The 27,075-nt window shown below is 47.5% G+C and overlaps 1 protein-coding gene across 6 annotated transcripts in view; it reads right to left on the bottom strand.

Annotated features, from left to right (window-relative positions):
* FRMD3 (FERM domain containing 3) overlaps window positions 1-27,075 on the bottom strand; it is a 284,761-nt gene that overhangs the window by 75,873 nt on the left and 181,813 nt on the right. For 5 of the 6 annotated variants that reach the window (XM_070048853.1, XM_008274897.4, XM_051833763.2 and 2 more), the window contains 2 exons: window positions 8,810-8,888; window positions 2,220-2,317 (listed from right to left, as the gene is read on the bottom strand). The exons of the other annotated variant lie outside the window; for it this stretch is intronic. In XM_070048853.1, coding sequence (XP_069904954.1) covers window positions 2,220-2,317; window positions 8,810-8,888 — 177 coding nt within the window. The remainder of the gene's footprint in view (window positions 1-2,219; window positions 2,318-8,809; window positions 8,889-27,075) is intronic. 6 annotated transcript variants of the gene reach the window in all.

Genomic DNA, 27,075 nt, shown 5'->3' on the forward strand with positions numbered 1-27,075 from the left:
CCTCCCTGGTGGTGGTGTTTGGTCGAAGGAACAGGAGAGGAATCTTTACCAAGAAAGGATATAGAGTCCAAGGATTGTTTCTGTTTGTTTTGCACTTTGTATTATGAACGAACATGCACTGCACAGATTGTATATGCCCATTGGGTTCAGGCACCACAGGTAGCAAAACAGTGGCGAACTGGCTGTCTCTTCCACACCGCAAATATACCGAAGCTTAAAAGCCATTCCTTCAAAGAGCGTTAGTGAGCAAGGCAGCGAAAGTCACGTGACCTCCACTTCCTGGTGGCCTTCCTCCTGATTCCCCAGCGCAAGTGCTCTGAGCCCACCTAGCTCTGCATTCCTTCCAGAGCCGTGGCCGCGATAAATCCGAGCGGAAGAGAATTTCAAGAACCCAGCTGTCGCCAAAGGAGCAGTCAGTGACCCAAACACGGGACTGCGTTAGGGTGACAAGGACTGTGGCTGCCTGAGGCTGAGCTGTTCCAAAATCCTGCTGCATAGCTCTGCCGCCTGGGGCAGTGTGGATCGCTGCCCGCCCCGCGGAGTCGGCTCTGCAGGAGGACAGGCGGCTTTGGGCTTTGTCATGACCGACTGAGGGCAGGACTGTTCCCCACCACCGCATCACTGCAGTCCTCTCTTCGGGACACAGGAGTCTCCCCATGGGGCTTAGCACCCCTGCCAGAGAAGGGGAAACAGCACACACGGAACCCCGAGACCAAACGCAGCTGGGGACAGCGGGAGGGGCGAGGTAGCGGCTTGGACAGGGTGGGTGGTGCTGACATCCCCAGGACTCGGGGGCTTTCTCTCCTGAGCGGTGAGTGTGGCGTGGTGCTGCGGTGGCAGACACAGTTACGCAGCTATGGTCCATCCTGAGCCACGGGCACTCCAAGCCTCTCACATGCACGGCCCTAACCCTTTGCCTCTCTCCCTACCTCCCTCTCCACTTCTCAGTCTCTTCCCCTCTCTCTCTCCCTCTCTTTCTCTTCCTGTCCTTTCCTGTCTGCGTCTCCTTCCTCCCGGTCTCTGTCATCAACATGAAGCTAGCAACCTTGCTACAAGTGGTCGGATCACGCAGTCCCTCCAGACAGCCCCAGCCCAGCAGCCAGCTGCCTCCCCACCCACCCCAGGGGAGCAGAACACCTGAGCCATTCCTCACCTGGCTGCTGGGCCCACCCCCAGCCATGCATGGTTGCCTCCGGCCCAGGGAGGAACAGCCAAAGGCCACCCACCCCAGGTCCATGCACCTGCTGGTCTCCCACTGCGCCAGCCCCTAGAGCTTGCTCAATGCTACAAAGAGCAGCAGCCATGGCTGACCAGCCTGCGCTTGCCCTGGCCTAGTGCAGAGCGGTCTCGGACATCATGGGGCCAGAAATGGAGGCCCGATGACTCCACTTCGTAGAGGGGGCCCAACAGACTCGAGGAATTTATCTAGGGAGCACTAGCCAGGACACGGGAAAAAAGATTCAAATTAAGTAAGAAGTGGCTCACAGCTGAGGAAAGGAGCCGAGACACACGGACACCCAAACACACACAGAGATGAAAAAATGCCCAGAAACACACACACACACACACACACACACACACACACGGCTACTCCAGAAAACTTGTGGGAAAAAATATAGGATAAAGAGAAGACTCTGTTTCGGTGAACACTTTTATTTAAATCCATGAGCAGTTTGTTCATAATATGCATTTTCTGTGAACTTTTTGATGACCCCTGGTATGTGTAGATTTCAACGTTGGCACTAACATAGACTTATCTTTAATTCCACTTTCCACAAAGTGTTCTATGAGATATATGATAAAGAGAGAGAGACAAGGAAGGAAGGAAGGGAGGGAGGGAGAAATGTTTTCAGGGATGATCCTTCTGACGGAGATCTAACTTCCTGGACACAGTCCCCACCCCACCCCCACACCCCTAATCCCCCGTGAGGCCACACCTGGCAGTCAGAGCTCAGGACACAGAGCTTCTGGTAACACCACACACTCCAGCCGCTCTGAAAGACTCCATCTCCACCCCCGGGCCTTGGAGGACGGCTGTGTTTGCCCGTGTGCCTGTGATCATCTCAGCTCAGCCCTCCTCCAGGACCCCACTGGCTTGGGCAGGGAGGGGAGGAGGGGCTCTGTGCTAAGGGTCCAGCCCTACCTGGCCCCTAAGCAGAGACCCAGGTACAGGTCGGGGAGAAGGGAGGCCTGAGTGCGCAGGCTCGGGCCAGACTTACCTTGAACGATACAGGCACCCAGGTAGGCAGCGTCAGAGAAGGAGCACAGCAGGCGGCCGTGAAAAATATCTCTTTTAATCTGCAGGTACAAAAGGTACCTGCAATACAAAAGCAGAAGTTGTTGTGCTATGTCTTCGCCGAAGCCTAGGAGAAGGACGACTGCCCATGCTTTGTCCGCCTGGGTCACCAGAGCCCTGCCCAGCTCCGAGAAGCCGCTGAGGCACCCTAGCCCCCTGGGAGAACGAGCAGGGACAAGCTGAGGGAGCCTCTGGGTTCAGAAAGCCCCCGAGTGTCTGCGCTGAGCAGACCCCATCAGCTCCCAGAGCCGGGTGGGCTGAGTCTGAGCCTTGTCCAAGAAGCATGACTGGAACTAAGAAAGCCACAGAGCGCTGGGGCCACTGCTGTGTGCAGGAACTCCCACGTGGTGACAGCCACTGCCACCGCCATCACCACCGGCATCTCAAGTTCTCTTTAAAACGGACAGTCAGACTCAGCAGGTGCACCAAGACCAGCCCCACTGTTACCCAGGGGGCAGACAGACTCACAGCAAGTAAAGTGGTAAAGAGGTGTGGTTATGAGGCCAGAGAGCCAATTGGTTCACAGCTGGAGCCGCCCTCTGAGGACCGCACTCGGGCACGCGCACACACACACACACACACACACACAGGAATGGCAAACTCGGATTCAAGGCCAACCCCCGGCATGAAACGGCCCAGGGCAGCAGAGGGAAAGGCAGCAGCCCCCTAGGAAGGGTTTGGCCCACACACAGCTCTAGTAGTGTTGTCACACAGAAAAGCAGCTTCCCCATAATCTAGGAGAATGTTAAACTTTTTAACAATTCTTTTCAAAAAACGCTGTAGTGCCCAACATATACCACCAGGAGGCGCCAGTTTGCAAGCCCTGACTGAGGAGCATCTGTTCTCCAAGCTAATTAGGCCCGCTGGATTTTCTGCCTGGATTTTCCAGATTCAAGGATCAGGTCTGAGGTCTGCTTCTGACCAAACTAACTGTGCAGGCATACGCAGGTTATTTTCTACACTTCTGCTTTAAAATAGTTTTATTCAATTCATTTGAGGGGTAGGAAGAGATGGAGATTGGGAGTTGCCATACCATGGGTTCACTCTCCAAATGCCTATGATGCCGGGGTTGGGCTGGGCTCACTGAATCCAGGAGCCACGAACTCAATCCAGGTCTTGCCCGTGGGTGGAGGGGCCCGAGCACTTGAGCACCACCTGCTGCCCCCCAGGGTCTGCATTAGCAGGGAGCTGCAGTCAGGAGCCAGAGCTGGGTATTGAACCCAGGCACTCCTAAGGTGGGAGTCAGCAGTGACTGCCTTCCCATCATTTTTGGAGTTTGACTTTCTGAAACGTTTGTTCTCTTTCCACGGTCGTTAGGGGGAGGGACACCTCTCCATCAGTCCCAGCTGCCACCTGGTGATGGGTCACGGGATGCCCAACTCTGGGTGTCTGGGAAGCACTGAGTAGGTGAGCTGAGCTAGGCAGGTGATGCCACCTCATCCATGAGGTCCTTCACAGAACACAAAGCAGTGGAAGGTTGGATTCCCTCCCACCCAAGGGCTCGGGGTGGACCTTAGTCCACTCTGCCCTCAGTGCTCCTGCCACACACCTTCAGACGTGGACTGAAGCTCACACCATTGGTCAACTGCTCTCAGAACTCAGAGCCCACCCTCAGCTCTCCTGGGCCTCCAGCTCCCAGGAGCAGACCCCTGGACTTCTCAGCCCCTACAACCATGTGAGCCAAGCGCTTAGAACAAGTCTCATTACTTCTCTATACACGCACACGGTGCCTTCAGGGAGGTCACGAGAACAGAAGTGAAAGCTAAGGTGCATTCCCAAGGACTCGCTAATCCTGTGTGTGTGTGCCCATGTCCCACCTGTCAGTTCTGTTTCTCTGGAGAACTCTAACACACACCTCCAGTGCTCAAGGAAGCTGCTCTTTGCTCAGCCTTACGTGGAGCAGCAGGTGCACTCCCACGTTAAAGGCAAAGAAATGGAGGGGCCCAGTGAAGACGACTGACATGCTACAGTCACAGAGGTGCTGCCAGGCCCAGAGCGCTGGAGCACAAGATACTGTGAAAGATTCAGTGCCTCCCTGATGCTTTCAATTCAACAAGACCTCATCTCTCACCTGGGCCAGGCACTGGGGGCGCCGGAGGCTCCAAAAACACTCTTGGTTTCAACAAGTATGCAATGACGGGCAGGGGATAAAGGTGGTTGCTAATGCACTTTTTTTTTTTTTTTTTTTTTTTTTTTTTTTTTTTTTTGGACAGGCAGAGTGGACAGTGAGAGAGAGAGAGAGACAGAGAGAAAGGTCTTCCTTTGCCGTTGGTTCACCCTCCAATGGCCACCGCGGCCGGCGCGCTGCGGCCGGCGCACCACGCTGATCCGATGGCAGGAGCCAGGTACTTCTCCTGGTCTCCCATGGGGTGCAGGGCCCAAGGACCTGGGCCATCCTCCACTGTACTCCCTGGCCACAGCAGAGAGCTGGCCTGGAAGAGGGGCAACCGGGACAGAATCCGGCACCCTGACCAGGACTAGAACCTGGTGTGCTGGTGCCGCAAGGAGGAGGATTAGCCTAGTGAGCCGCGGTGCCGGCCACTAATGGACTTCTTATTGTTCAAAGGAATAAGACTGCACTTGTTAGGTAAGGAGCCACAACAGCTCTCTGTGAGTGCTTCTTCCACTTTAAAGGCACAGGAATTGTGGACAGAGGGAGGGGCACCGCTCCAGCCTTGTGAGGGTTCATTTTACGTGGCAACCCAACTAGGCCAGGAGACATCATGGTGCACCTGATGCTCCCTCGTGGGTGTGTATATGTGTGTATGCTTCATTTCTAGGTGTCTGTGCGGGCGGAGATCCTGTTAAAATGCAGACACTCAGTCAGCTAGTCTGGAGTAGGCATGAGCGTCTCTATTTCTAAAAAGCTCCAGATCCTTTGAACACAGGTGTTCCACACCTATGGTTCTCACCCCTGACTACACACTGGATTCATTTGGAGGAGTTTTAAAAACTACCAGTGCTATGGATCCTTAGATCCCACCCCAGAAAATGTTAAAATCAGAACTTGGGCTCTCACTGCAACTTGTGTAAAGAAATGGTCATAGTAATATTACTCATAACAGCCAAAAAGCAAAACAGCCCACATATCCATCCAGCAACTATGGATACACGAAATGCAGTGTAGGCAACAGATTGTTATTCTAGCGTAGAAGGGAGAAGTACTGAGAAATGCTATAACATGGATGGCCCCTGAACACAGTCTATTAAGTTAGAAGAAACCAAGCATCTAAGCTGTGCATTCCTTGATGTCGTTCTCATGAAACGTCCAGCATCCACCAATCTATAGACACAGAAAATAGATCAGTGGTTTCCAGGAACTAGGGGGAGGAGAGGAAACAAAACGAGTGTCTGGGAGCAAGATTTCCTACAAGAGTGATGAGAAGGTTCTGGAATTAGATCACTACAGTCATGTAGCATAACCTTGACAGTATACTAGAGACCCCTGAATCGGAACCTTCCATAGCTGTCAGAGGAAACAAATGTTTTGAACACACAAAGTGTACTGGAGAATTACCTGAAGGTGATTTTGAACACAGATTTTGCGGTCCCAGCTGCAGAGCTGCAGATTCGGCAGGTCTGGGGCAGAGGCCAAGAATCTGCATTTGTAACAAGTTCCCAGGTGATGCTGGATGAGGCCCAATGACCTCCCCTGGAGAACACGGCCCTAGGCCACCATTCAGAAGACCAAAGTCACACGGATACTTTGATCAAATCTCCCTTTTTTAAGGACCAAAGGCCATGAGCTTTCTTTTCCAACTGCTGAATGTATGCCCTAAACAGCAAAGCATTCATTTCCATGTTTTGATGAGTTTCATAGTGAAAAATAATTTTAAGTAACTATTGCATGCTAATCCCTAATTCAGAGATTAGGGCTAATGAAAGCTTCCAGGGACAGGGAGAGATTAGCTTCCACAGAATCAGAATTCGGGTCCTTGCTCATCTCAGTAAGTGCAGGACATAATCAGGATTATTGTGGAGTTGGCATCATCCATCAAGCCTTACAAATGGCTTCGAAATCAGGATCCGTACTTTTTAATGCAAAAGCTACCAAAGCAATAATGCATCTTTTTTTAGTATCACGCCCGCACAAAAGCATTACACGAGAAAAACACAAGAGGATCTGGGACATAATTTATTGTGCCACTTTCATAACATTGCTTCTGAGCTGAATACAAATTTAGAGATTATTCTTAAGAAAAAAAAGAAAATGAGGGCCAGAGCTGTGACTCAGTGGGTTAAGCAACGGCTGCAGTGCCAGCATCCCATATGGGTGCCGGTTCGAGTCCCAGTTGCTCCACTTCTGATCTAGCTCCCTGATAATGCACCTGGTAAAGCAGCAAAGATGGCCCAAGTCCTGGGGCCCCTGCACCCATGTGGGAGACCTAGAAGAAGCTCCTGGCTCCTGGCTCCTGGCTGTGGATTGGCCCAGCTCCGGCTGGAGAGTGAACAGGGGATGGAGGATCTCTCTCTCTCTCCTTCTCTCTGTATAACTCAGCATTTCAAATAAATAAATGAATCTTTAAAAAATTGTTTTTTCTAAAAATAGTTAAAACTACCATACTTCTGATGATAACACCCAGTTCTAGAGAGTATTCATAAAAGACCCAGAAATCCAAGGGGTTGCTTAAATGGAGAAAGGAAGGATGAAAAAAGCTTCCAGGTATCCTTTCTTGCGGGTATCTTTGTTGTTTTACCCTTTGAAACCTGCTTTTTTGCTAACATTTCTTTACTCCAAAACATGCTTACCCAAGCATGGTAACCAATGTCATCTCAGCTTCTTGAATTTTAGGCTAACTTTACAAGAAAACACAACTTATCACAGAAGGTAAACCAAATGCCTTCAAGACAAGGATTTAAATGGTAAGTACTTGAAGACTTTCGCAGCTTCTAAATTGGTTTGGAATTCTCAGGCGGCGCAGAGTGAGGAAAGCCCATTTGCACCCACGGGAAGGCAGAGGACTATCTTCATCTCATAGCTCTTCAATAAAGGCAGAAAAATGCTAGCGAATTTAACCAAGAGAGGCTTCACTAGGGTCACTAACTAGAACTGTGCGTTCTTTTACCATCCAAAGGGACTGCTTCTGACCACCACAAAAGATCTCTCCTTAATTTATATAGTGATGCATAGTCAATGTTTACCCTCCAGAACAGATTAGAAAGAAAACAGATGACAAAAGAAATACATTAGCATCTGATCTGCTCATCCTAATCATAGCACCTTGCAGGCAAATAAAATCAATCTCTCCCTCCCTCTCTCCCTTCTCGCTCTCTCATTCAGCTAGACAGTAGGAAATGAGGGAGGATTTATCAGATAGGCAGATACATTATACACACACGAAGCAGGCCAAGGCCACATCACTGCGTGATGCTGTTTCTATGAAGTGCCCAGCACAGGCAAAGCCACAGACACAACACAGGCGGGTTGTTGCCAGGGGCAGGGGGAGAGGGAATGGGCACGGGGATTCTGCTTTAGGGGTGATGAAAACGTTCTGGAATTACACGGTGCTAGTGCTTGCCCAGCGTCTGGATGTGCCGAATGGCAGCGAAGTGTACACTTCCAAATGGAGAAATTAATATATGTTACATGAATTTTACCTATAGAAAAAAATGACAGGCCAGATGGCAAAATACCAAGCAGCATTTCTAATGTCCACCAGCCATTATCCTTCCTGTCTACACACACACACCCTCTCCTTTTCCCTCTCCCCCAGCACTGACCTTACTAAGTGGGCGTGGACAATTTAGTAACAGAGAATGGGACCAGGTGTCCCCTCCAGAGACTTCAGGTGGAAACAAAACACCCAGGAATCCCCAGCCCTCCCACTGTGGATGGTCAGGGGAAATGGAATTGCTCTTCTGTTGCCTCTGCACCTAAGCAGATTACTGTCAGAGCTGAGTATAAAGCCCCATCAAGGAGGAAGCACTCGACAGCTTCCACCTCCACACACAGCAGTCACCTTGGCGGCCAGGTCCTGCTCAGCAACACATTATTCATGGAAGCTGAGCCCCTGCAGGTGGACTGGCAGAGGGCAGTAGGAACAGAGGAGGCCCGAGGACCGGGAAACTGGGAGAGCTGGGCTATCGGTGAGAGAAGTCTGCCCCACAGCTGTCACTCAGCAGAAAGCACAATGCTTTGTCCCTTCCACCAGGTGATCCCGCCCCTCCCAAGACAGCGTGGACCCAAGACACAGCCAGGGCTGCACCAGCTACGTGTGAGCTACGAGACAGTGGCTTTCTGTTATTTTTAGCACCCACTCTGAGTTTCTCAGAGAGCACCTCCCACTCATAACACCTGCCTTTTTGCATAGCTAATGACACTCCCGATGACAACTATTTGAAAAAAATCTCTAGACAGTTACGTGAAAGCAAAACACTGGGAGCCAAAGCACTAAGTTCAGTGCCTGCTGGGTGGAGGTGTTGGTCCCAGACAGCAACCGTGTCTAGCTTGCCAGGCCCCAGGCTCTGGCTGGGTGAAGGTGCACACAAAACATACAAACAAACGGAAAATACCTGGTGAGCTCTTCTTTAATCTTCAAGGGCTCGTGTGGGTAGAATTTCACTCTAAAGCACATGGTGTATGGTGGATGAGCTGAAACATCATAAAGAAAAGGCATGAGAAAAGCAGCAAGAGACCAGGAACTGCAACACACTCCGGAGGTCAGCCACGAAGCCTCACAGCCCAGCCTGGGCTCAGAGGCCAAGCAGACAGCACGCCCAAGGAAACAGACAGCGACAACACAACTCAAGGGAAATGCTTGCCGGAATGCCACAGCCGGTGCAGAACAGGAGCAGCCTCGTCGGGCAGGACACCTTTCCATGTCACGGCTCACCTCCTCTCCAGGCACGGTCCAGGGACCATTCTCTCATCCATTCCTCCCCACTCCCATGGGACAGAGAAATGGCCCATACGTGTCACTCCACTCAGGTGTGGGGGCTCACAAAAGAATTTTTAGCCTGTGAGGTGGGAAAATGTCACTGCACCTGACTAGATCTCCACAAATGAGGATGCCTTTGAATTAAAATTGAGATTTCTAAAATCAGGGTCAGCCATGCATAGATCCTACTTTGTAAATTTTTTAGAATGATCTGTCCAGGAGGCAATCACCTGTATGGAAATAAATACTTCTACAATTCTCTGGCTTGTCTGACTCAAGATAGTCCTGTGTAACTCCAGGCAAGTAATATGCGATTCTAGTTGAGGTTTATGATTCTGGGATGTGCTCATTGCATAAAATATCCAGAACTCAGGGACCAGCTAATACAGGATTTCCAGTGTCTTCCAAGGCCATTACTTGCCATATTAACTTAATAAATGCATACAAGTGAGGTAAGATGCACTCAGATTTCAGTTAATATATAAAATGAACATCTTAAATTCAAGGAATAGAATGGTTAATGTTACTGTTTCCATGGATGGCTGACATCCTTGTCCATCTCCCTTTGTAACAGTAGAGCCATCAGGATAAGCTCTGAGTCTATATCTCAGAGCTACAGCTCTGAGACTCCTCTTTTGAAAAAGGCAGGGGCTGAATCACCAGCCATTTCTACAGCATCAAATACAAAAGTAAAAATGAGAATAATTCAATCTAGAAAATGATTAATAAAAAGAGTTTGACAGAGAGCATCCACATCATAAGAAATCACAGCAGCATCTTGCTGGCTGCCTCAGCAGAGACGCTACTATCTCTCTCTCTCTCTCTCTCTCTCTCACACACACACACACACACAAACACACACACTCAACTCTATCTGTACAGTACCTGCTTCCCCGAGGAACTAGCAAATTTCCTAACTGAATTGAGTGTCCCTAACCTGACTTTGTGTTCCCTAGATTTAAGAAAGGAAACATTTTTTTTTCTGAAGCATTGAGAGGAAAGGGACATTTCCTCTATAGCAAAGAAGCAGCTTAGAAAAATGCAAATGATTTTCAAGCCATTCATCATTCATAATGACCTAGAAATTCAGTTTCAACTCATAATACTTTAAACAGTCCCTAGATTTCCTTTTGATTTGTTGGAACAATCACCTTTAATGATTAAAGCTAATGGATTTTTATTATACAATGGTTGAGATAGCTCTTATAAGATAGGAAAAGCCAATGATGGAATATAGATAGATGATAGGGATAGATAGGCAGATATTGATAGATATTGATAGATAACAGATAGGTAGATGATGGATTGATAATTAATAGGATAGACAAAAATAGGTGATAGGTAGATAGGTAGGTGATAGATAGACATAGATAGGCAGGCCATCCACTTCATTTTCTTCACTTTTTCTCTATTCCTGTCCCTTTTGTCTCTCAGGTCCCCTCCTCACTTCATGCCATCCCCAAACTTTTTAACCATTGTTAACAGCATCATTTATTCTCTATTTAACGTATCTTCTCAAAGTGAGATCTCTTGCTTTTCTCACTTAACTCTGCATCCTGCCCATCTCTCTAGGACAGCAGATATGGATCTAACACATTATCTACACTAATCACGTACTAGATCTCATTATGCATGTACCAGAATTTACTCAGCCATTCCCTTTGAGTCCTCACTCAGGTTGGTTCCATGTTTTTGCAATTCAAGCAATTCTATTTGTGAGTGAGTGTGTGTGTGTGTGTGTGTGTCTATCTCAACATCCTTGTGCCTAGATCACTGAGTGCTAATATATTTACTTCTGTGATACATATTCCTAAAAGTTGAGATGTTGGGTTAATGGACAGGAGGAAATGTTTTAAAGAGAACAGAAAATAAAGTCAGCTCACTGGAGACAAGCCAAGAAAAGGAAGATTACAGAAGGTAGCCCTAAGCAAAGGACGACTCTTATCTGTGCCAAATGTTTGGTGCAGAATCAGTAGATGGAAAGAACTAAAGAAGGAGTTATCTGTGGACCAATAAAACCCACTCCCTCTGTCACAGCACAGTCACCCTGTGGGAGAAGACACTGGGGTCCATCTCCACTATGAGGCTGAGGCTTCAGCATCCAGAGTGCGGGGAACAGCAAATGCCCCTTGAGATCTTGAGGTTTTTTAAAAATAGATTTATTTGTTTATTTTAAAAGGAGAGAGAGAGAGAGAGAGAGAGAGAGAGAGAGAGAGAACTCTTCCATCTATTGGCTCACTCCCCAAATGGCCAGAATGGCCAGGGCTGGGCCAAGCGGAAGCCAGAAAACTGCAACTCCATCTGAGTCTCCCACGTGGGTGACAGGGGTCCAAGAACTTGGGCCACCTTCTGCTACCTTCCAAGGCACATAAACAGGAAGCTGGATCAGAAGCAGGGCAAGCAAGACTTGAACCACTGCTCCAACATGGGATGCTGGCATTGTAAGTGGCAGCTCCACCCACTGTACCACGACACCAGCCCCAAGAAACTGAGTTTTGAAGGGGTCTTTCCACAGTGATCTTGAGTGAGCTGTTTACCTCCTCTGTTCCTGCTCTGGGAGATGGGACAGAGCCAGCTGCCACCTTATCTCCCAGAGGCATTTGGACAGCTCCAGGGGGCTCTTGGCAAGTGCATACCCAGCATTATCTAAATGTGAGATTTTAGAATGTTGGGATAAACACTCCTACCAGAAAAAGACCAAGAGAAGTGGAGGTGGAAATGGGAGGGAGAGAATGGGAAAGACGAAATCAATCTAAGCTGAAAAACATTTGCCCAGCCTTGTAAGTGTTTAAAACGGAGAATCCCACTGAGTAGCAGAGAAGAGAAAAAAAAGCCAAACCCACTTTGAAAACGCCAGGAGCACATAACTGCACTGAGGGCAGCAGGGCTCCTCTCTCCAGTCCACAGACACCTGCCAGACAGGGCAGCTCCGTGGGCTGCTCCCCACGCATGGCAGATGCCAGGGCAGCATCATTCAGGTTGTTTGTGCCACCTGAGACCGTGGGAGAGGTTCAGCCGTGTATAAAGGAGGGACCGGTTCTCTCAGCTCCATCCTGACACCTTGCCCAGAAACAGGGATGGGGATAAGACGTGACTGGCTGAGTAGGCTTCCAGGTGGAAATAATGAAAGAGAAAAGGATTTTCTATTTTTAACCAACGACCTTTCTCAAGTCTTTTAAAAACCCAGATATATGAGGGGAAGGGGTTTAGTCTAGCAGTAAGCTGCCCACGTGCCACATTGCAGGGCCTGGGTTCAGTACCTGGTTCTGGCTCTTGACTCCAGCTTCCTGCTAATGCAGGGCCTCGGAGGCTGTGGTGGCTCAAGTAGTTGGATCCCTGCCACCCACGTGGGAGACCCGGCTTGAGTTTCAGCCTGTCACAGCCAGCTGTTGCAGGCATTTGGGCAATGAAGCAATGGATGGAAAAGACTTTCTCTCCCCCAACCCCTTCGCTCCCGCTCCCGCTCCCTCTCCCTCTCCCTCCCTCTCCCCCTCCCCTCTTTCTCTCAAATAAATACAAATATTTTAATTCTATATTTTTGAAAGAGAAACAACTCAGCAGCTTTTCTTAGAAAGCAGAAGTCTTGGGGCCAGTACTGTGGCGCAACAGGTTAACACCCTGGCCTGAAGCGCTGGCATTCCATATGACTGCCGGTTCAAGACCCGGTTGATCCACTTCCCATCCAGCTCTCTGCTATGGCCTGGGAAAGCAGTAGAATATGGCCCAAGTCTTTGGGCCCCTGCACCCATGTGGAAGACCTGGCTCCTGGCTTCAGATTGGCTCAGCTCAGGCCACTGCGGCCAGCTGGGGAGTAAACCATCGGATGGAAGACCTCTCTCTCTCTCTCTCTCTCTTTCTCTCTCTGCCTCTCCTCTCTCTGTGTAACTGACTTTCAAATAAATAAATAAATCTTTAAAAAAAGAAAGCAGAAGTCTCCCTCTGCTCATCATAAAGTATCATAGGAAAATTAAAGAGCTTGACTTCCAGCATATAGGAGGGTATTCCAAAAGTCTGTGGACAAATGGAATTAAAAGGTAAGTTTATCTTGGCACAAAAGTACTTTGAAATCCATGCATAAATTTCTCATAATACACATTTCCAATAAACTTTTGAAGACCACTTATATGCATGGATTTCAATATTTTTGTGGGGAGCAATTCAGACTAGACTGTTACTGGAATTAAGACTTATTCTATGCATCTGCTCTCCCACAATATGGCGCTGGGAGAGGAGTAAACAGCTTCTACGCAGCTGCCTCCAGTTCAACCAATAAGCAGCAGGACCTGCTCCTGATTGGAGGAGAGCAGCGTACTCAGCGTGTGGGTAGCAGAGTTGGGATTGGTGGAAGAGGACTATAAAGGAGGAGAGAGACAACATGTACCAGGAACATCTAAGAGGAACACCTGTGCAGCCCCCGAGAGAGCCAGCCGGCGGTGTGCCGCTCCCCCGCGGAAGTGGGGAAAGTGGCAGGGGGTGGAAGGGACGGTAGCCAACCCGGGAAGAACCAGCAGCAAACCCGGGGAGGGCCGAGCAGACAAAAGAACAGCACAGGGTCCTGTGTTGTTCCTCCACGAACAGGGGGAGTGACATAATGGTGCCGTGACTCGGATATGAAGCCTAGGCAGGGTTTAGTGTCGTTCCTCCGCGAAGAGGGGGAGCGACATAATGGTGCCGTGACTCAGATATGAAGCCTAGGAGGGATAATGGTGCCGTGACTCGGATATGAAGCCTAGGCAGGGTCCTGTGTCGTTCCTCCGCGAAGAGGGGGAGCAACAATTTTTTTACAGCAAAACAAACAACCTTTTAATTTCATTTTCCACAAACTTGTTAAAATACCCTCATGCTCATAAATTTGTGATCTTCCTCGTGTAATTCTGGCTCTTGGTTAGGAAACATCTCCCCCAATATTCTCTAAACAGCAAAGGCAGGGACCATGGCTCCAGTAGGTGGCTGGACCATTCCTATCCCTGGTATATCTCTTGAACTTTGTATCTGTTGGCATACAACAAGAATGATACAGCAAAGGGTTTGATGGTGCAGACAGAACCTCAGTGCACAGCCAGTGTTGAGACTTGCCGTCTCCAGTATCCTACTCATGAATAGGAATCAGGAACTCCCAGCCTTTTCTGTACGTCTGTTGCTTTTTTATTCCTAAGCAAATGAATGTTCTCCCACCGTCTTGGAGGGACTTTTTTTTTTTTTTTTTTTTTTTTAAGATTTACTTAACAGGCGGAGTGACAGAGAAAAGACGAAAAGAGAGATAGAACTTCCATCTACTTATTCACTCCCTAAATGGCTGCCATAGCCTGGACTGCGCCAGACCAAGGCCAGGAACCAGGAGCCAAGAATTCCACCCGAGGCTCCCATGTGGGCGGGCGGCAGGGGCCATCATCTGCTGCCTTCCTGGACACATTAGCCGGGAGCTGGATGAGAAGCAGAACAGCCACTGGGGCTGACATCGGTGCTCCAGTATGGAATGCTGATGTCACGAGCAGCGGCTTACCCCGCAGGGGTCCACTGCCAGCTCCAACGGAGGAGGATGTAGAGTGAGGACACAGACAGCCTGGCGTGCACAAGACACGTGAGGACACAGACAGCCTGGCGTGCACAAGACACGTGAGGACACAGACAGCCTGGCGTGCACAAGACACGCACGGTGACACTCCTGAGTACTTGCTGCATCTGGAAATGAAACAGCTCGGCAACAAAACTGTTCCTGCACACCTGCAAAACAACACCGGGGCTCCCCAAGGGCGGGGACTGCCCGCCCAGCCGAGGAACCCTGACTCTGGGCTCTGCGAACATCTGAGGCTGCGTTATCGCCTGCTCTCTCCAACTCGGAAATGAGTTTTACCCTTATCAGCAGTAAGTGTGAGCCCTCCATCACATCACCCCTCCTGGATCAGTGCTCCTAAGGCAGTGCCTTGGCTTCCAAAGCTGAGCTGGTTTTATACTCGTGTTTAATTCACCCTCCTCCTGTCACGGATCGCTCTTTTGCTTTGCTCACGCACACGTGCAGGCAATGACGGAGTCCCTCCGAGGCAGCGGTGGGGACCCTGCTTTCTGCCAAGGGCTGTCTGGATATTTATAGTATCATTTGGGGGTCATAAACCATCAACTGTAAAATCAGCCTGCTATAGGTTTATCGAATTTCGAGTCTCATCTGAAGTTGCCTTGGCCAGGCCAGACCAAATGATCTCATGGGCTTCACAGAGCCTGTGGGCTAGACATTCCCAACCCCTGCTAGGAACTCTCCAAGGGGACACGGAAGACCCAATAGTTATCTCACAAATAATCGGCCTGTGGCTTCTCTCACCGCCCAATGCCTGTTCAGAGACACTCTGGAAGAGACTCGGGGGCCCCACACTTGTAATCTCATACACTCATCATTTGAACAAATTGCTGCGGGCAAACGTAAAACTCTTAGCCTCCAGTTTCTCATCTGTAAAATGGAATGAGGAAACCCACAACAGAGAACAGAGCTCAGCCAACCTTCTTTTTTTTTTTTTAAGATTTTATTTATTTATTTGACAGGTAGAGTTACAGACAGTGAGAGAGAGAGACAGAGAGAAAGGTCTTCCTTCCGTTGGTTCATTCCCCAAATGGCCGCAACGGCCAGGAGCCAGGTGCTTCTTCCCGGTCTCCCATGTGGGTGCAGGGGCCCAAGCACTTGGGCCATCCTCTACTGCCTTTCCAGGCTACAACAGAGAGCTGGACTGGAAGAGGAGCAACCGGGACTAGAACCCGGCACCCATATGGGATGCTGGTGCCGCAGGCAGAGGATTAACCTAGTGAGCTGCGGCGCCGGCCCCCAGCCAACCTTCTTTACAAAGGGCCAAGGAGTGAATGAGGGAAGTCTTCAGAGAGTTCACGGAAAATGTCTAACATAAAAATACTGTCTGTGGATTTCAAAATTTTTTGCACTACAATAAAAAGTTCTATTGTCCTCAAGCTTTCTAAAGTAGTCCCCCCATGTTGTATTTTGGGGTCCTCCAGCTTTCTGTCTCAGCTGCCTGCTCAGCTGCTGCAGTGGGGAAGGGACCAGAGCTGGCATGATTGTGTTCCGCAAACATCAACATTCGGATTCTGCACTGTCTTCATGTGACTCATATTCCAACGTTTTTTCAGACATTTTAAAATGCAGAATCTGTTCCTAAACCACAGGTCACTCACAAAGAGGTGGCAGGGCAGGCATTTGGCCTCATGGCTGGGATACAAGTTAGGACACCCACACCCGCATCCCACTTCAGAGTACCTGGGTTCGAGTCCCAGCTCCACTCCAGATTCCAGCTTCCTGCTAATGCACAGGGGGGCAGTGGCAGAGATGCTTCATGGGTTTTGGTCCCTGCCACTCATCTGAAAGACCAAGATTGATTCCAGGTTCTTTCTCTCTCTCACTCTTTGACTCCTCTCAAACAAAATTTTTAAAAAATTTGACCCATGATCCCTGGTACAGAGCACAATGAGGATAATGTGGTTAAGTGACCTCAAAGCACTCAGCAGAGTGCCTGAGACTAAAGTCCTCAACCTGAAATAGTTCTTACCACTCCAACATGCATGCAGCAAGCCAGCCAGCTCTCAACCTTGTGTAGCCTCAGCCTCACCTGGCCTTTCACCTGGGATGGAAGAGTGGAGAGGGGACTATCACCTCTTCAGGGAGGAGCAAGGGTGCCATCACTATGAAACAGGTGCACATATGAAGAGGTATTTGGAGCCCTTGCATCTGAAGGGGAATTTTGCTGCTTATGTCTGAGAATCTTAGCCACAAAGTTAGCAAGAGCACCTGGAACTGAGAGCAGGAGACATCCACTTGCTGCCAATGCTGTATAACTGACTGGACCCCTTGGGAATCCCGTTGGTAGCTGTACATCAACATGCAGTAATAACAATTTTAACAGCCAAATTCAATTACATATCTAACTTAATACTGAGATTTTATACTATAAAATTGCATTCCAAACTCAGGTTATAAAAATTTTTTTATGATTTTATTTATTTATAGGTAGAGTTACAGACACTGAGAGGGAGAGATAGAAAGGTCTTCCTTCTGTTGGTTCACTCCCCAAATGGCCACAACTGCTGGAGCTGCACTGATTCTAAGACCAGGAGCTTCTTCCAGGTCTCCCACGTGGGTGCAGGGGCCCAAGCACCTGGGCCATCTTCCACTGCTTTCCCAGGCCATAGTAGAGAGCTGGATTGGAAGAGGAGCAGCTGGGACTAGAACTTGTGCCCATACGGGATGCCAGTGCTACAAATGGAGGATTAACCTACAGCGTCACAGCACCGACCCCTATGAAAGGTTTTTAAAACTTTCCTACCTGCCTCTGCTCATCACATACGAAGCCTGCAAGACCCTGGTCCACCATGCATTTCATTCAGACATGCATGCTACCAACACACAAGTACTTTTTTTAACTTGATATTTATTAGTTTTTTTGATAGCGTATTTTTAAAATTTACATTATAGTCAAAGGCTTAATGCTCCACTAAATAAAGAATGAAAGGAAAAAGACCATAGTTCAGAAGGAAAATAGACAAGAGCTGGCTATAAGCAATAATCAAGTGAAAAGATGTTCAAATTCATTCATATAAACTAAATTTTAAGATAGTCACAAAACATTTAAAACCACAGCAGTACACAATTCCTACCAATTCACTGGAAAAAATACATAAACAAAGTTGAACAAAACACTGACTTTGCAGCAAACATACACACAGGCATTTCTTTCTTTTTTTCAGCTGTAGCTCCATGTAGGAGGAGAACATGCATTTGAATCATAGAGGCCAGTATGAAAAACAGGGCTTTCCTGATGAAGGAGGAAGCCACTGGGAGTCGTGCCCAGTGACACAAGAGCTCCCTCCAGGACAGGCTCCATTCGTGTCCTTTTCCTGAGGCCCAGGGACCCACCACCGTACCTAACCATGGTGATGCTCATGTCGCCAGCAACCACCACATACAGACAGAGTGAAGACTGCAAATGCATGGCTTGCTCGTGTCATTTAGAAATGCACACCATGAAACGAAGGCTTTTTGTCGTCACTCCTGTTGCCATTATCTCTTTCCCTACTGGAAATAAAGGAAGAGCACAGAGCGGCTCAGCCTGCATTAGCTCTTTGAGAGAAGGACCACATATGGACATTTTTCATGAAACAGCTGACCCTGGGAGAAAGAGACACGTAGCCAAACCCAATGAACTACCACGAGAGCAAGAGAAACTGGCTTCCAAAGCTGGAAGTTCTGACCTTCCAGGGTGTGAACAGAAATCACAGACGCTCTTCCTGGACAGAGTAAAAGCAGAAAGAGCAAAAACAATCAAAACTAATCCACAGTAGTTGGGAACTTAGTGTTTTTGATTTATGTAGTGGGTTCTGTTGAGTTATGTGTTTTATTTTTTAAACTTCTTCCACCTGCTCCCTAAAAGAGCATGTCAATTAAACTCAACCAGTGTTTATTATGAATCAATTACATGCATAGCCTTGTATGATAGCCATGAATCAATTGAAGAAACCTTCCAAACTCCTGATTCACAGCTAGGCATTGGGATAGACAAGTGTGGGTATATGAATGAAGACAATGAGAAAGGCTGACCCAACAGGTCTAGAGACCAAGAGTTACTGTCACTACAAGTATTTGCAGAAGTAACCTATGCAAAGCTTGGTTTACCATCAAAAGCATATGACCAAGTCCAGCACAAAACAAATTGACAAAAGGGACAGGAGAACTGAGCCACAAAGCAAAGGAATGAAGTGTCACCCAAAGAGAAGGCTAAGAGGGGTCTGCTCAGGATAGTGGCCTGGACAGCTTCCTTTCCCATCCCCCAAAAAACCCTCTCATCCACCTGGAACCCCAGATTATGTCCCTACTTGGAAACTGTATCTTCACAGGTGTAATTAAGAAGAGCTCATGGGCTCTAAATCCAATGACTGGTGTCTTTTTGTAAGAGAGACAGACACTGGGACACAAAGACACCAGGAAATGCAGCAAGAGGCCTGGTGAGGATGGACACAGCCGCAAGCCAAGGAGGACCTGGGGTTGTAGGCAGCTGGGGGCTGTTGGAAGGGGCAGGTTCTTCCCAGAGCCTCTAGAGGGAGCATGGCTTCAGACCTCCAGAGTTGTGTTGTCCAAAGCCATCCAGTGTATAATTTGTTGTGGTGGCCCTAGGAAACGAACACACCCAGCAAGAAAACGAACACACGTGAGCAGCTGGAACAACAGTCAGTTGGGAGCCAAGTGTCCCAAGTGGCCCCGTGAATGAGTATGGGGGCTGAGCTTACTTGCTCGTGTGTTCTCTCCTCCCTACTGATGAGCTCATTCAGCAGCAAGAGACGTATTTGTCAGAATCGTCCTCAGTGGTGGAAAACGCCAGAACACGAGGGAACGTGATAGAAACATAAAGCCCAAGAACAGACCATCCATACCCAAGACTCATATGGCATCTCAGGTCCCCAGGGAAAGCCATCGTAACTTCTGGGAAGAACTGTGGCCCTCAGCCAGCAACCTGCTGGTGTAGCTGAGTCAGACCCACTACAACAGAGGCTGATTTGCACGCAGAAGGCACTCCCAGGCACCCTGCCCCTTCAGGGTGCTTGATAGCCACACCATGTCTGGTAAAGCAGGCAAGAGTGAGATCTTAACCACCCTGCTGGGCTCATCAAGCCCCCGACAGGCACCAGCTGGGAGGGGGCAGACAGCCTGTTGAGGAGAGTAAGCCAGCTTGTTTGCATCCAGCTCTTACACTGCACGCTTCATCCACCATGCACCCCGACCTCCTTCCCTGCCTCTTCCCAACCTTCTTCCCCCCACCCTTCCTTTCTTTCTTGATTTTTGCACAAGGCTTTCTATTTTTATCCTTTTCTTTTTCTCTTTCTTATTACCGGGTAGTATATGAACACATTCTCATTATAAAATATCTCAGTAAAACATAATCCTATATAATAAAGCCTCCTGACCCTCCACCCCACTATCTTCCCCAGAGGTCACCACATACATTGTAGTATACAACCTCCCAGTCCCTCTTTTATGCACTTACATAGCAATAGTCCTTTTTTTTTTTTCATAGAAATGGATCATTCTACATGTGACTTTATTATTTATTTTTAATTACTTTTATTTATTTGAGAAGCAGAGACAGAGCTTCCATGTGCTGGTTCACTCCCCAAATGCCCACAATGGTTGGGACGTGGCCAGGCCAAAGCCAGGAACTGGGAACCCAAGCCAGGTCCCCTACATGGGTGGCTGGAATTCAGCCATTGGAGCCAGCACTGCTACCTCCCAGAGTGTGCATTAACAGGAAACTGGAGCTAGCAGCTGGAGCCGGGAATCCAAGCCAACGAGGAATGCGGGGATCCTAACCAAGGAGTTTAACCCCCAGACAAAATGTCCACCCCTATATTTGATATTTTTATCTGCTCTTTAAACTTACCAATATAACTAATAAGTCTTTCTGTGATGACAGATAATACATGTCTATCACACTCTTTTTATTTTTTAAAGGCTTATTTATTTGACAGGTAGCAAGACACACAGAGTCTGAGAGAATGAGAGAGAGAGAATCTTCCATCTGCTGGCTCGTTCCCCAAATGGCCGCAATGGCCAGGGCTGGGCCAGGCTGAAGCCAGGAGCCTGGAACTCCCCCTGGGTGTTCCGCATGGGAAGCAAGGGCCATCTTCAGCTGCTTTCCCAGATATATTGGAGGGAGCTGGATGGGAAGTGGAGCAGCTGGGATGAGAACCAGTGTTCATATGGGATGCTGGTGTTGCAGGCGGCGGCTTAACCCTCTGCACCACAATACTGGCTCCCCGCCTTGTTCTTTTTAATGATGTTCTTTTTATGCACGTATGCAATAATAATAAGTTATAAATAAATAAGTTATGTATTCCACATAACTTATTTAGCCTTGCCAAAATTACTGGGCTTTTCATTGCTTCTAATTCTCCATGTTACAAACGATGATTTGCACCCCTGTATAATAGATACCTGTGCAGAATCCCTACTTTCTGAGACACTCACAGAAACGGACTTGGTGGATCAAGAGATATGGGCATTTTTAATGTCAAAAGATGCAACAAAATCTCCCTCCATAACAGCTTTACTGGGCTACCCCCTCTCACTAGCACAGTGTACCTGATCCTCACAACTAGATATTATCAACATTTATCATTGTGATTTGCATTTCCCTCGTTGCAAATTATGTCAAGTATCTGTCTCTGAGTTTATTGGCCATTTGCTTCATTCCTTCTCCAAGGCTTTTGCACATTTTTGGCTGAGTTATGCTTTGGTTCATAGCATCACACTTTATACATTCTGCATATTAATACTTGTTCTACACTTGGTAAGTGTTCTACCCATTACTTTGCCTGTGTTTCAATCTGTTAATCATTTGTTTTATTGCCATTCATTTAGAAAACATTTCCTGAGAATCTACTCTGTGCAGTGAACAAACCAAATATCCTGGGTCAAAAAGTTTACCTCCTGCACAAATTTGCTGGCATGTTGTTTTGTTCCTTCCGAGTTGTCCTTTTTCCTTAGAAGGCTCTACACCACCCCCCAATTATAAAATATCCATAAAGCTTTACTCAAAATTTCCATAGCTTATTAACTATACTAAATATATATTGTTAAATATACTGAAATTTATTTCTTGTATGTTATGAAGTATGTTTTTTGCCTTCAGATGAAAAGGCAATTATCCAAAAATCATGCCTTGAAAAATATGTGTCTCAATGTAAAATACAATGTTTATCTTAACCCATATTCCCATGAATAGTGGACTGCATTTTCTGTCCCACTAATCACTGTCCTATTCCTGGGTCCATCCTCATTACTGTATGGATCTATTACTCGGCCTCTGTCAATGACTATAGTTCAGCTCTCTTGATTTTCCGTTTCAGAGAACAGCCCCATCCGTGTTCTTTTTACATACAAGTATTTATTGGCCAACACTGAGCATTTTCCTTTGCAAATGAGCCTTAGAATCATTCCAAATGCCATCATCACACTGAAATGCTAGCTTAAATATCTTTGTAAGTGTGCATTTGTGAAGATCGACTTTATCAACAATGTTAACAGAAACCTGAGAAGTCTCCATTTATTGAACTCTTTTTTTAATCTACTGTACCACAACTGCACAGTAGGCTTCCCTGGTTTTATTCCTATAAATTGTGTGCATTTCTTGTATTTATTTGTAAGAAACCTGTTTTTATAGAAAACTTTTATTTAATAAATACAAATTTCAAAAGTATAACTTTTGGATTATAGCAGTCCTTCCCCTCCATAACCTCCCCCCCACCCACAACCATCCCAACTCCTGCTCCCTCTCCCATCCCATTCTTCATTAAGATTCACTTTAATTACCTTTATATACAGAAGACCAACTCTATACTAAGTAAAGATTTCAACAGACTGCACCCACACAGACACACAAAGTATAAAGTACTGTTTGAAGATTGGTTTTACCATTAATTCTCATAGTACAACTCATTAAGGACAGAGGTCCTACATGGGGAGTAAGTGCACAGTGACTCCCGTTGTTGATTTAACAATTGACACTCCTATTTATGTCATCAGTAATCACCTGAGGCTCTTTTCATGAGCTGCCAAGGCTATGGAAGCCTCTTAAGTCCATAAACTCCGACCTTATTTAGACAAGGCCATATCAAAGTGGAAGTTCTCTCCTCCCTTCAGAGAAAGATACCTCCTTCTTTGATGGCCCCTTCTCTCCACCGGGATCTCATTTACAGAGATCTTTCATTTAGGTCATTTTTTTTTTTTTTTTTGCCACAGTGTCTTGGCTTTCCACGCCTGAGATATTCTCATGGGCTTTTTAGCCAGATATGAATGCCTTAAGGGCTGATTCTGAGGCCAGAGTGCCAAGAAACCTGTGTTTTTACTTATCATTGCTACTGTAGATAAGAGCATATTTTCCCAGGATATCTGAGAAACAGTCACTGCTTGTGTGTATAAAAACTGTTGCTTTAGGATATTAATCTTGTCTCAAAGGAGAATGCCATTAGTCATCGCAGGTAGGGGCAGGGAAGGGAAGGCGATGGAGAGCTTGGTTGAGAACTAGAGAGGACAACGCCAGGTTTAAGACACTACCTGGCTCTCTGAAAAGGAATCTAGCACCCTCAGCACCTCCACTGCTGGGTGACCCGCACAAGGTACAGGAGCAAAATGAGAAAGCCCCAGCTTAACTGAGGGGAAACCCTCTGTGTGGAATGCTGGAGAATACCAAGAGAAGGCTGCACAGGGCACTGGAGCAGAGAGGAGGCCTCAGACACTGCTCGGGTCTCCCGGGGCTGAGCTGTCTCTGCTTATCCCAGTGGGGAACACGGTGTGTAGGAACAAGCAAGTGCAGGAGACCCAGAGTGAGGGCTGCAGGAGCACACAGGGTCCAGGGACTCGACTCGCATTCCAAGGCCATGGCAGGACCCACAGGTCTCAGCAGCATACTCAAAGCCAGGTGGGCCAGGTCTACCCAGAGCAGACATGTCCAACATACGGGCCCAACCACACGAGATGCATTGGGACAGGACTAGAAGCTTGCTGGAGAGAACAGATGTTCTTCCTGCCTCCTGATGCCACTTTGGGATTTGGGAAAGCTCTTCCTTTAAAAAATTAATTTATTTTGAAAGCCAGGGTTACAGAGTGAGGCAGAGAAAGAGAGGGGGAGAGAGAGAGATCCTCCATCTGCTTGTTCACTCCCCAAATGGCTGCAACGGCCAGGTTTGGGCCAGGCCAAAGTCAGAAGCCTGGAACTCCATCTGGGTCTTCCACATGGGTGGTAGGAGCCCCAGCACTTGGTCCATCTTGAAAACTGCCTCCCCAGGAGCATCAGCAGGGAAGTGAATCATAAGAGGAGTAGCCAGGACTTGAACCGGTGCTCACATGGGATGCTGGTGTTGCAGAAGGCAGCTTAACCCACTGCAGCACAACACTAATCCCAGAAAAGCTCTTGAAATGGGGAAGATAGCCGACTGTGAACAGGCACTTTGAAGTGGCTATGTTTAAACTATGCATTAACTGAGCAATCTTCTGGACAAGATCAAATCCTGAACTCGCATATCCTGAGTTACCCTGAAAGTGCAGGGCTAAATTTATTTTAAAATTTTTATTTATTTCTTACTTGAGAGGAGAGAGAGAGACAGAGAGAGACAGAGACAGAGAGAGAGAGAATCTCCCATCCACAGCGGTTTAGTGCTGTGTGCCAAGCTGAAGCTGGGAGCCTCGACCTCAACAGGTCTCCCATGTGGGTGGCAGGGACTCTGAGCCTGCTGGCTCCCAGCATCTGCGTTAGCACAATGCTGGTGTAAGAGGCTTGAGGCAGGCATCAGACCCAGGTTCTCTGATGTGGGATGCACCAGCCCAAACACCCACCCCAGGGTTAAATTTTTGCCTTCAGAGGAGAGAGGGGCTCACAAGCAAATGGAATTCAGTCGCAGCACATCTGAGTTGCAGTGTGTAACGTAATAAAAACGCTATGCCAATACAATTTGTGCAACTACTTAAACACTGTGGAACACACAATAGCGGCCCTCTTGATGTATTCACACTGGGCAACACTGCACCGTTACAAGGTCAAGGCTAAAAACTACAGGTTACAAGGAAGAACAAGCACTTTTACATGGAATGGATAGCAACATTCCTCTTTGAAGATCAAGGGCTCTGCGAGCCAACATTCCAAAGATGTCACCCAGTTAACACTTTGTTTGCCAGCCACCTGTTAGGCAAGTACTATTGGAAACAAAAGGGATCAGCAGTTCAGTCCACTTGGGTAACTACAGACAATGCAATGGAATAGGGAAATGGGGAAGCCGTATGTAGCCTGCGCACCTCACCTAGCAGACAAGGAGTAGAAGTTTGGTACTGAGGTTCCAGGTCTGGGTGGGAGGAGACTAACTATACCCCACCTGTCTCTCCCACCAGGTGCAGCTATGAAACCTGGACAGAGCACACCCAGCATCTGCTCACGGTCTCTGAAAAGTGAACAGCAGCAGGCACGTGGGAAAACAGGATGAGAATTCAAAGGACCTCTGAGCCAGTGGTGAGTTAACGTTTTTTTCCCCCTCTGGTATCCCCTGGCCAGAACTCAGGAGATACCTGGAAGAGGACATCAGCTCAGACAAAGAAAATTCCAGAAGCTTCTAACTAAAACTTGCAGAAAAAGAAAGGAGGTTTTGTCAGCAGACCTGTGGTTAATGGTGAGAAAGCAAAAATTTCTTTTCTGAAATGCTTTTAACATAATTTCTTTAATAGTTGTAAAACTACTCAAGGCATATATTCTACATTAGATTAATTCAGGTAATTCACTTTTTAATTTTTTGCTTATTTTCATCTCACTTGGAAGGCAGAGAGATGATGGGAGAGACAGACACTGGTTCTATCTCCAAATGCCCACAGTAGCCAGAGCTGGGCCAGGTTGAAGCCAGGAACCCAGAACTCCACCCAGGGCTCCCCAAAGGAAGGCAGGCCCCCCTACCTGCTGCCTCCATTAGCAGGAAGTTAGTTGTGTGGGAAGCAGAGGCAGGACTTGAACTCGATACTTCAGTATGGCTTGCAGGGGGTCTCTGGGGGCAACATGATTGCTTGGCAAAATGCCTGCCTTGGAAACTCATGGTTTTTGAGGCACGGATCTATTTCTTCCAAGCTGCCAGATATAGGCAGCTAGAACTGCCCTGTGGAGTCTGCAGTGATGGCCCCTCTGTCATTCCTAACACAGGTGATCTGTGTCTTCTCTTCCTCTCCTCCGTCTTGCTGAAGTTCATCAGTATTCCAAGATCAGTTCTCCCTGGTTTTGTGCACTGCGTACTGATAAACACAGCAGCGTGGATGCCCCCCAGAGTTGCTGGCTGAGTCTAAAAATCTCGTCTCCGAAATCACATGCTATGTTGCTCCATTCCCACGGCATTCTCCAAAGACAAAACAAGGCTGACACAGAAAGACCAGCGGCCGGGAGGGACTGGAGCAGGTGGAGCTCCAAGGAGGCAGCACGGGCGCACTCCGGCCGCAGCCGGTACCCCGACTATGGCGTGGGCATGAAAAAATCTATACGTGTGTCAGGAGTCATAAACCTGTGCCCCCAAACTAAGTCAATTATGCCACATACTGATTTAAAAAATAAAATTTAGCATTTCTCCAAAGTTCAAAGAAGACTTTAAGAAGCATTACAATTCAAAAATCTAAACCAAAATTAGTAACTGTTCAACTTATTAGTTTTTTCAAGCAAAAATTTATCTTTCTTCATAAACTTGAAGTTCCATAAAAATAAGTTTATATTTATTTTCAACAAGATCTGGGGGAAAACAAATATTTTCATGTAACATTGGTGGAAAGAAATTGCTACCAGTTCCTTGGGGTGGATGTTTATGGCTAAGGAAATATACAGTGTGTACATCTTTTGATCCAATCATTTCATTTCTAAGACTTTAATAGAGATACTCTCACAAGATGCGCAAATGAATCCAAACATGTTAATTATAGTGCACATTAAAATAACAAAATACTAGAACCAACCTTTATGTTCATTAATAAATATACATGTACATGACTAACAACCAGCAAATCATTTTTAAAATAAGCCAATTGTCAATTACCAATATACTATTAGCAGTTAATAATTATTAAGAACAACAGGGGCTAGTGTCGTGGTGTAGTGAGTTAAACCGATACCTTTGACTCCAGCACCCCATATGAGCCCTGGTTAGAGTCACCGCTGCTCCACTTCTGATCCAGCTCCCTGCTAACATACCTGGGAAAACAGCAGAAGATGGCCCAGTACTTGGACCCCTGCCCCCAAAATGGGAGACCCAGATGGAGTTCCAGGCTCTTGGCCTCAGCCTGGCCTGGCCCTCGCCTTTGCAGCCATTTGAGAAGTGAACCAGCAGATGAAAGATCTCTCTCTC

This window comes from Oryctolagus cuniculus, chromosome 1 (genome assembly GCF_964237555.1).
Source record: "Oryctolagus cuniculus chromosome 1, mOryCun1.1, whole genome shotgun sequence".
NCBI lineage: Eukaryota > Metazoa > Chordata > Mammalia > Lagomorpha > Leporidae > Oryctolagus > Oryctolagus cuniculus.